The following is a 10,734-nucleotide window of genomic DNA, read 5'->3' as shown; positions in this document are numbered from 1 at the left end:
TAGCTCTGGGACCACACGGGGATGCCCGGGGTAGGGGAAGGGGTCGCCCGGGGGGCCTCTGGGGTGGGGAAGGGGTCGCCCCGGGGCCGGGGGCGAGGTCGGCGCCTGGGGTCGGCGCGGGGGTCCGGCCGGCGCGGGGGCCGCCCCGCGGCGCTTCCGGCGGGGGTCAGCCCTTGCGCAAGGGGCAGCGCTGGCCGAGGCGGAGCCCGTGGATCACGTGGCCGCGCGCGCGCGCATATAAGGAGCGTCGCTGCCCCGTTAGCTCCACTGGAGTCGTGGGCTCCGCACAGAACCTCCGGGCCGCGCCGGACCGCGCCGAGCCGCGCCAGAACCGCGCCAGAACCGCGCCAGAAACCGTTCCAGAACCGTTCCAGAAACCGTTCCAGACTCGCTCCTGCGCCCGCGCTCCGGACCGCGCCAGAACCGCTCCGGACCCGCTCCGAACCTGCGCCAGCACCGCTCCGAACCCGGACCCGTTCCGAACCTGCGCCAGAACCGCTTCGAACCCCCGCACTGCCCGCACGGACCGCCCCGATGCCCCGCACGCTGTTCCTGATTCTGCTGCTGTGCGCGGCGCTGGCGCTCGGACACGCAGGTAAGGACCGGACCGGACCGGGACCGGGGTGGGGGAGCTGAGACCGGGTCCCGGAGTGGATCGGGACCGGGATGGAGGGAGCTGAGACCGGGGGTCCCAGCGCTGAGCGGGGTCAGAGCGCGCTAGCAGGACGCCGGCATCCTGAGCGCGTTTGCAGGGTCGGTCGGGTCCTGCTGGTGTCGGTCCGGTCCTGCTGGTGTCGGGAGGATACTCAGACTTTGGGCCCCGGGTTTGCACCCTCAGCACCCGGCTCAGAGTAGCAGCTGAGACCTGGGCCTGGCACCCAGCTTGGCTAGCGCCTTCCCCCAAGGACCACAGTGGTATTCCCCAGAGATACTCAGTGCTTCCGGAGATGCTCAGTGCTCCCCGAAGATGTTTCGTGCTCCCCAAAGATGCTCAGTGCTCCCTGGAGATGCTCAGTGCTCCCTGAAGAGGCTCCGTGCTCCCTGGAGAGGCTCAGTGCTCCCTGGAGATGCTGCTCAGTGCTCCCCGGAGATGCTGCTCAGTGCTCCCTGGAGAGGCTCAGTGCTCCCTGGAGAGGCTCAGTACCCCCCTTGCCTTTGACCCCTGCTAATCAGACCCACCCTTCTCTCCTGCAGCAAACCCATGCTGCTCGAGCCCATGCCAGAACCGGGGTGTGTGCATGAGCTCAGGCGTGGACAGCTACTGGTGTGACTGCACCCGGACCGGCTTCTACGGGGAGAACTGCACCACACGTGAGTCGGCTGGGCTGGTGCCCTAGTGGGCTACCCACCCTCCCCCCCAAGGGCCCCCGGTATTCATCTGTTCGCCCCCGTCCTCCCTATATGCAGCCGAGTTTCTGACCTGGATCAAGCTCTCCCTGAAGCCCACCCCTGACACAGTGCACTACATACTCACCCACTTCAAGGGCATGTGGAACGTCATCAATAGCATCCCCTTCCTGAGAGACGCCATCATGAAATACGTCCTGACGTGTAAGTACCACAATGTGCTCTGGGTAGGACTCCGGGTGACCCAGGGAATCCCAGACGTATTTCTGACCTTGTGGCGAATTCAATATATGCCAAACACAGTAACAACAAGTTTCACGATGGAGACGTTACTGGGCCCGCTCGAGCAAAATTCGATGAACAACGGGAGGACAGTCTTGGGGGCTCGCCCGGTGGTGCTTAGGGTTAAGTCCTGGTGCCAGGGATGGAAGTCGGGTCGGCTGCTACATGCAACGCAAGCGCCCTGACCACTGTACAATCTTTCTGGCCCCTCAAGATCCCAGTCATGTTGCTTTCTCTCGTGATGCCTGGATCAATGGTGTCCTTCTACCTCCCCCCAACTCCAAGTAGGGTTCAGTTTGGGACATTTAATGTGGAGTTCATGCCCAGCTCAATCAGCTTAATCAGTGGCTGTATAAATAGCAGTGCTCCTACATGACTGAAAAAAACCACATGTTGAGAAAATATTGTTTAATATTTGCTTATTATTTTGTTAATAATAATTGTTTATTCTAAGCAAAATAATATTATTTTTGTAGTTTATTATTATATACTGGTGCCTGCTCGAGGAAATTGACGAACAACAGGATGATCGTGATCGTGATTATATACAAAATATTATAACACTGTCACACTGTCCTGTTGTTCATCGATTTGCTCAAGCGGGCCCAGTCACATCTCCATTGTGAGACTTGTTGTGACTGTGTTTGGCATCTCGAAGACGCCACCGGGAGCTTGCCAGGCTTTGCCGTGCGGGCGAGATACTCTCGGAAGCTTGCCGGGCTCTCCAAGAGGGGCGGAGGAATCGAACCCGGCTCTGCCGGGCTGGCTGCACGCAAGGCAAATGCCCTACCGCTGTGCTATCGTTCCAGCCCATTATTATAAACAATATGAAAATATTGTTTAATAACTGCCCTGACCCTCCCCCCCACCCATATATTAAAGCCCTGATCCCCATTTAAAAAAAAAAAACAAAAACAGTATATGAGGTGGCTACTTGGAAAATTCAGGCCCCAGACCCTAATGAGTATATAAAAGCTTCATATCTTAGGGGGCTGGAACCATAGCACAGCAGGGAGGGCCCCCCGAGCACCACCAGAAGTGATTCCTGAGTGCAGAGCCAGGAGGAACCCCTGAGCATCGCCAGATGTGACCCCCAAAAAGCCCAAAAAAAAGCTTTCTATCTTATTAAAGACATAAGCCCCCCCTCCATATATCTATGTATATATATTTTAAATATTTAAAATATATATTTCATGAGGTGCAAGTGACAGGCTAAAAAGACAAATGTTTTTGAAAAAGGGAGTGATTGTCCCTGGTTGATCAGGATTAAGTTTGATTTGTATTGCCACAAGGACAGTGAAGGGTGAATTTCTCGTGCGTCCAGGAAGAAATGAAACCATTCTCCTTTAAACATTTCAGCCAGGTCGCACTTGATTGACAGCCCACCGACCTACAACGTGCACTACAGCTACAAGAGCTGGGAGGCGTTCTCCAACCTCTCCTACTACACCCGGGCGCTGCCGCCTGTGCCCGACGACTGCCCCACTCCACTGGGTGTGAAAGGTGAGTGAGCAGGAGCAAGCCCCAAGGGCTTCCCGGTAGTGGTGGAGGCCAGATTGCCACCCCCTCACCCCTCAGTCCAACTCGGAAGCACACCGCTTGGTACAGTTCTCTGTGGGGTGTTAGACTCTAAAAATGTGAATTTTTCTGACAGTGAAGCTAGTCTATGAAAATGACCATGTGCGTCTGAATACTTCTGGTCCATGCATTAACACCGATTCACCCCATCGAAGGAGTCATTGAATCATGACTTTGAATTTCCTTGAATAATTCAGTAAAATGGAAGAAAGAGGGGGAAGGGAGGGGCTGGAGCGATAGCACAGCAGGTAGGGCGGTTGCCTTGCACACGGCCGACCTGGGTTCGATTCCCAGCATGCCATAGGGATAGGGTCCCCCGAGCACCGCCAGGACTAACTCCTGAGTGCAGAGCCAGGAGGAACCCCTGTGCATTGCCGGGTGTGACCCAAAAAGCAAAAAAGGGGCGGGGGAAGCGATTTGTGTAGCTTGGTTTATTTATTTATTCATTTTTTATCATTTTATTTATTGAATCGCCATGAGAGCAGTTACAAAGCTTTCGGGACTAAGTCTCAGTCATACAGTGAAACACCCATACCTTCAGCCAGTGCCCATTCTCCACCCCCAACAACCCCAGTATCCCCCCATCCCACACCCTCCCCCTACCTGTGGGGCAGATGATTTCCACATGACCCTCTCTCTACTTTGATCACATTCAATCTTTCGACACCAGACCCACCATTATTATTTGGGATTTTTACCCCAACACGCAGATCTGCTGAAAAGGCAACAGTAGACAATTTGTTTTTTTCTATTGCTGGTTATGAAGAACATATGATGTCGCGTGGCTGCAGTATCCTGTAGCTCCATTTAGATGATGCCCCAAGCTGGAGCAGTGACTGCTCTCCCCAGTGCGGTCGGCGCTGGCCTCTCTGAGTTCGGGGGACGCTGACCTCTGCCCTGCCGACTTTTCTAGGAAAGAAAGAGCTCCCTGCCTCCAAGGACGTGGTGGAGAAGGTGCTTCTCCGACGGAAGTTCATCCCGGACCCCCAAGGCACCAACATGATGTTCGCTTTCTTTGCTCAGCACTTTACCCATCAGTTCTTCAAGACGGACCATAAGCGGGGACCAGCCTTCACCAAAGGCCTGGGCCACGGGGTGAGTTCGCCACTTCCAAACTATGGCCGGGCTGGGGCGATAGCCCAGCGGGGAGATTGTTGGCCTGGCACACAGCTGATCCGGTTCCATCCCCGGCATCCCATAGGGTCCCCTGAAAACCTACCAGGAGTGATTCCTGAGCGCAGAGCCAGGAGTCAGCCCTGAGCACTGCCAGAGGTGACCCCCAATAAGACAGAATAAAACGATGCTCAAAATAAAGGGTTAGGAAAGAAGAGAAGAGGATAACAGTGGTTTTTACATAGGGAGGAGAAGTTGCTTTTGAAACATTTTGTGCTTTTTAAAAATAAAGTAAGTGGGGCTGGAGCGATTGCACAGTGGGGAGGGCATTTGCCTTGTGTGCGGCCAACCTGGGTTCGATCCCTGGCATCCCATAGGGTTCCCTGAACACCGCCAGGAGTAATCCCTGAGGGCAAAGCCAGGAGGTAGCCCTGAGCATCACTGGGTGTGACCCAAAAAAAGCAAGCAAACAAACAAACACTGCCCTCCCGCTGTTCATCGATTTGCTCGAGCGGGCCCAGTAACATCTCCATTGTGAGACTTCTTGTTACTGTGTTTGGCATATTGAATACTCTCCGTAGCTTGCCAGGCTCTCCGAGAGGGGCGGAGGAATCGAACCCGGCTTGGCAGAGCTGGCTGCCGCAAGGCAAACGCCCTAAAGTCCCTGGGGGTTGGAGTGATAGTACAGCAGGTATGGTGCTTGCCTTGCATGCAGCCAACCTAGTTTTGCCCCCCAGCTCTTTGGGGAGTGATCTCTGAGTGCAAAGCTAGGAGTAGGTAAGCCCTGAGGACTGCTGGGTGTGGCCCCCAAGTCAAAAATACTAATACTGGGGCCAGAGCCATCTCACAGCGGAGAGGGCGTTTGCCTTGCACTCAGCCAATCTGGGTTCGATCCCCGGCATCCCATAGGGTCCCCTGAACACCGCCAGGAGTAATTCCTGAGGGCAAAGCCAGGAGGTAGCCCTGAGCATCGCCGGGTGGGACCCAAAATAATAATAATAATAATAATAATAATAACAACAACATCTGATGATGAAGCACCTGACTTTTTGGAGACTCAAAGGAACACTTTTCCTATCACGTGTAGATCAACTAGCTTTGCAGAGAAATTGTTTTGTTGACTCATCAGTTCAAAGAGCGTGATCGAAAGTCAACGATAAACTCTCTCTTGTAGGTGGACTTAAATCATGTCTACGGCGAAACTTTGGAACGTCAACATAAATTGCGCCTTTTCAAGGATGGAAAGCTGAAATATCAGGTGTGTTGCATGTTGCCTTAACAGCTAGCAATTACAGGGGCTGGAGTGATAGCACAGCGGGGAGGGCATTGCCTTGCACGTGGCCAACCCGGGTGTAATCCCCGGCATCCCATAGGGTCCCCCGAGCACCGCCAGGAGTGATCCCTGAGTGCCGAGCCAGGAGTCAGCCTTGAGCATCGCTGGGTGGGAACCTCAAATATTAATTAAATTTTTAAAAGACTAGTATGAGGGGCTGGAGCGACAGCACAGTGGGGAGGGCGTTTGCCTGGCACACAGCCGACCTGGGTTCGATTTCCAATATCCCAGAGGGTCCCCCGAGCCCCACCAGGAGTGATCCCTGAGTGCAGAGCTGGGAGTCAGCCCTGAGCATCGCTGGGTGTGACCCCCCAAAATATTAATTAATTAATTAATTATTTTAAAAGAATGATATGAGGGGCTGGAGCGACAGCACAGGGGGGAGGGCGTTTGCCTGGCACGTGGCCGACCCGGGTTCGATTCTCAGCATCCCATAGGGTCCCCTGAGCACCACCAGTGTGATTCCTGAGTGCAGAGCCAGGAGTCACCCTTGAGCATTGCTGAGTGTGACCCAAAAAACAAAACATACACACAAAAAAGAGAATTAGGAGTCACAGGGGTGGAGCATAAGATAATGAATAGGGCATTTGCCTTGGTGTAACCAACCTCCCATATGGTCTCCAGGTCCCCGCCAGGAGTGATTCCTGGTGCAGAGCCAGGAGTCAGCCCTGAGCATAGCTGGGTGGGACCCAAAAAGCAAATAATAATAATAATAATAATAATAATAATAAAAGGAAGGAAGGAAGGAAGGAAGGAAGGAAGGAGGGAGGGAGGGAGGTCTGGAGCCATAGACTAGCCTGGAGGGTGTTTGCCTTGCACTCGGCTGACCCGGGTTCGATCCTCAGCATCCCATAGGGTCCCCCAGGCATGGCCAGGAGTGATCCCTGAGTGCAGAGTCAGGAGTCAGCCCTGAGCATCACCGGGTGTGCCTGTAACCACCCCCCCCCCACCCACCGCCCAAATAAATGAAGCCTCTGGGGGAGCCAGGAATGCCCTGAACCAGCTGACTCAGTCCCCCCCACCCCCATCCCTTTCAGATCATCGATGGAGAGATGTACCCGCCCACCGTCGGGGACACGCAGGTGTCTATGATCTACCCCCCACACGTGCCCGAGCACCTGCGCTTTGCCGTGGGCCAGGAGTTGTTCGGGATGGTGCCGGGACTCATGATGTACGCCACCATCTGGCTGCGGGAGCACAACCGTGTGTGTGACGTACTCCGGGAGGAGCACCCAGAGTGGGAGGATGAGCAGCTGTTCCAGACCAGCCGGCTGATACTGATTGGTGAGCTGCCGGGGGCCGCCCTCCGGGCCGGGGGTGGCCGGGATCCCGGGGGGACGGGGGACCGAATGCATGGTCTCATGGACCTTGGGTTTGGGTGGTGTGAGCAGGTGAAACTCTCCTTCACTTTGGGGTCAGACAAAAAATGACCTTTCGGGGGCTGGAGCGATAGCACAGCGGGGAAGGCATTGGCCTTGCATGTGGCCGACCCGGGTTCGAGCCCCGGCATCCCCTGCCAGGAGTGATCCCTGAGTGCAGAGCCAGGAGTCAGCCCTGAGCATCGCCGGGTGGGACTCAAAAAGCAAAACAAGAAAAAAAAAACGGCCAGACTAGGGCTGGAAAGATACCACAGTAGGAGAAGGTCCTGGCCTTGCATGTGGCCAGCCCGGGTTCGATTCCTGGCACCACATAGGATCCTCTGAGCCCTTTCAGGAGAGACCTGAGTTCAGAGCCAGGAGGAAAGGGGGCTTGGATAGGTATCATTCCCCGCCCCCCTCTAAACTAATATGTACATTTATTTTATTTTATTTTTCCTAAATTTTTATTAGGGAAACACCATAAGGTGCAGTTGTAGACTTAGGAATTTTTGTGCTTGGGTTTCAGTTATCCAATGATCGGTACATTTATTTTATTTATTTTTGGCTTTTTGGGTCCCACCCGGCGATGCTCAGGGCTGACTCCTGGCTCTGCACTCAGGGATCCCTCCTGGCGGTGCTCGGGGGACCCTTTGGGATGCCGGGGATCAAACCGGGGTCGGCTTTGTGCCAGGCAACACCCTCCCCGCTGGGCTGTGACTCCTGTCTGCACTGCATTTATTTTTATCATGACCTTCCTGAATCCCTCTCGGCCACCAGGGGAAACCATCAAGATCGTGATCGAGGATTACGTGCAGCACCTGAGTGGCTACAACTTCAAGCTGAAGTTCGACCCGGAGCTGCTCTTCAAGCAGCAGTTCCAGTACCAGAACCGCATCGCCTCCGAGTTCAACACACTCTACCACTGGCACCCGCTGCTGCCAGACAGTTTCCTCATCGATGGCCAGGAGTACAGCTACCAGGAGTTCCTCTACAACAACTCGGTGCTCCTGCAGCATGGGCTCACCCGGTTCGTGGAGTCTTTCAGCAGGCAGATCGCCGGCAGGGTGAGTCTCAGCAGGCTGGTCTAATGGGGCTGGAGCAATAGCACAGCGGGGAGGGCATTGGCCTGGCACGTGGCCAACCCGGGTTCGATTCCCAGCATCCCATAGGGTTCCCCCGAGCACCACCAGGAGTGATTCCTGAGTGCAGAGCCAGGAGTCAGCCCTGAGCATCGTGGGTGGGACTCAAAAAGCTTAAGAAAAAAGTAAATAATGTTTTCAGGGCTGGAGGGAGAGTCTGAGGGTTAAGGTGCTATTGACATGTGATTGATCCTAGTTCCACCCCTGGGACCACATAGTCCCTGAGCACTGGAGTGATCAGTGTCAGGAGTAACATTTTTCTAACATTTTTTAATTAATGAGCTTTTATACCTTTTCACCTTTATTTCTTTTACAACTTTTATTTGTTTCTTAATGTATATGCTTTGAATCCTTTTATATCTACTTTAAAAAAATTAATTTACATTATTATAAATGAAATAATTTATATTATTCTATATTATATATTATTATAAGTGAAATTAATTTATATTTTATAAATACAAAATATATATTTAAATATAAAATATTTTTAAATATAAAATATATTTTTAATTAGTTTATATTATTATAACACCATGAGGTACAGTTGTAGACTTACACACTTTCGTGCTTGGGTTTCAGTTACACAATGATTGCGTACCCATCCCTCCACCAGGGCCCATTTTCCACCACCAGCGATACTTTTACATCTACTTTTATAGCCTTAGTGAGGGTAGAACCCTCTGCAAGGAGAGACATGGGTGCTGTACACAGGAAATGTTTATATCTCGGCCTTGGCCTTCCTGACTTGGCAGCCAAGGAATTTCTCTGAAATGGAATCCTGGCTCTGCCTTTAGCTGCTGGTTTATGCTTGGTGCGTTGCCCACAGGTCGCCGGTGGAAGGAACGTGGCCCCTGCCGTCCAGAAAGTGGCCCAGGCATCCATCGACCAGAGCCGGGAGATGAAGTACCAGTCCTTCAATGAGTACCGCAAGCGCTTCTTGCTCAAGCCCTACAGATCCTTCGAAGAACTTACAGGTGAGAACCGGGACCTGAGTGACCCATCTAATAGCACAGCAGGGAGGGTGCTGCACCCCACAGAGACCCCCGAGCACCGCCAGGCAGAATTCCTGAGTGCAGAGCCAGGAGTCAAACCCGAGCATCACTGGATGTGACCCAAAAAGAAGAAAAATTTAAAAAATAGTCATAAACAATCTTGATCATGTAATTTAAATGATCATCACGGTCACCCCGGACCAAGTGGCCCTTGGAAGTAGAACCATTGGGAACAAATCTATAATCGTCATAAAAACAGGAGCCGGAGTGATAGTCCAGCAGGGAGGGCATTTGCCTTGAACACGGTCGACCCGGGTTCAATTCCCAGCATCCCATATGGTCCCCCGAGTACCACAAGGAGTGATACCTCAGTACAGAGCCAGGAGGAACCCCTGAGCATCACTAGGAATGACCCAAAAAGAAAAGAAAAATTTTTTAAAATAGTCATAAACAATCGTAATCTCAACGATCATCACGGTCACCCAGGGCCAAGTGGCCACTGGACATAGAGCCATTGGGAGCCAGCTGAGCAAACCAGGGAGCTTGTATTTTGCCCTGACGTGTCTCTGTCACCCCAGGAGAGAAGGAGATGGCGGCGGAGTTGGAGGCTCTCTACGGGGACATCGATGCCATGGAACTGTACCCTGCCCTCCTGGTGGAGAAGCCCCGGCCAGATGCCATCTTCGGGGAGACCATGGTGGAGCTGGGCGCCCCCTTCTCCCTGAAGGGCCTCATGGGCAACCCCATCTGCTCCCCCGAGTACTGGAAGCCCAGCACCTTCGGAGGCGAGGTGGGGTTCCGGATCGTCAACACGGCCTCCCTGCAGTCCCTGATCTGCCACAACGTGAAGGGCTGTCCCCTCACGGCCTTCAGCGTGCAGGACGCGGCGCTCCCCAAGGCCGTCACCATCAACGCCAGCGCCTCGCACTCAGGCCTGGACGACCTCAACCCCACGGTCCTCATTAAGGAGCGCAGTACGGAACTGTAGGCGCCCGGGACTCTATTTATTTATTTATACGGACAGTTGCATGGACCCGCTGTGATTCATTTATATGCAGCTCCCGGTGTCGCTCCTGTTGAGGAGAGGGTCTCGGAGGCCTGTCGCTTCCAGCCCGAGACAGTATTCACACAGTTCAAATGGGCGCGCGGGCCATGAGGCCAAGGCCTGTTTACTTGAATTTCCGTTTCCAGGTTGTTGAGACCCAAAACAGGTGTTGGAACTCGAAGTGCTTGTGTCACAAGCAAACGATGTGTCCGTTGCCAGGTGTCATTTTACACTGTTACTTCCGGTGCATCTGAAACCACTACCTACTTCAGACCCCCTTTTCTCTCGTCTTTTTAGCCACTTTGGCTAAAAAAGAATCCTTGACTTGTTTTTCCTCCGTTTGAAGATCTAACCTCGCTCTTCCTTGGACTCTCTTTGTTCCTATCTGAACTTCTGAAACCGTTTTCCAGAAAACCTCAGCTCAGGACTAGACGCCATGACTGGGGGGCTCCAGACAGGTTCTAGACCCGTCTAGACAGATTCTAGACCCATCTAGACAGGCACTAGACATTTCCAGACAGGTTCTAGACTGGTTCTAGATCTG

The 10,734-nt window shown here is 53.3% G+C and overlaps 1 protein-coding gene across 1 annotated transcript; it reads left to right on the top strand.

Moving 5' to 3' along the window:
* The first annotated feature begins 534 nt into the window (after positions 1–534).
* PTGS2 (prostaglandin-endoperoxide synthase 2) lies at positions 535–10,133 on the top strand. Its single transcript, XM_056106620.1, has 10 exons — positions 535–595; positions 1,195–1,311; positions 1,408–1,551; positions 2,989–3,132; positions 4,121–4,302; positions 5,495–5,578; positions 6,691–6,937; positions 7,789–8,075; positions 8,980–9,127; positions 9,724–10,133. Exons 1-10 carry the CDS (start codon positions 535–537, stop codon positions 10,131–10,133), a joined length of 1,824 nt encoding a protein of 607 aa, XP_055962595.1.
* The last annotated feature ends 601 nt before the right edge of the window (positions 10,134–10,734 follow it).

Source organism: Sorex fumeus, unplaced genomic scaffold, assembly GCF_029834395.1.
Source record: "Sorex fumeus unplaced genomic scaffold, SorFum_2.1 ptg000135l, whole genome shotgun sequence".
Classification (NCBI taxonomy): Eukaryota; Metazoa; Chordata; class Mammalia; order Eulipotyphla; family Soricidae; genus Sorex; species Sorex fumeus.
Note: the sequence above shows the minus strand (reverse complement) of the source record. Positions and strands in the feature narration are given on the sequence as shown.

Coding starts and splice junctions, on each gene's coding strand:
- PTGS2 (XM_056106620.1), top strand. CDS start 535: ATGCCCCGCACGCTGTTCCTGATTCTGCTGCTGTGCGCGGCGCTGGCG. Junction 1,552..2,988: donor CATGAAATACGTCCTGACGT/GTAAGTACCACA, acceptor TAAACATTTCAG/CCAGGTCGCACTTGATTGAC. Junction 4,303..5,494: donor CCAAAGGCCTGGGCCACGGG/GTGAGTTCGCCA, acceptor TCTCTCTTGTAG/GTGGACTTAAATCATGTCTA.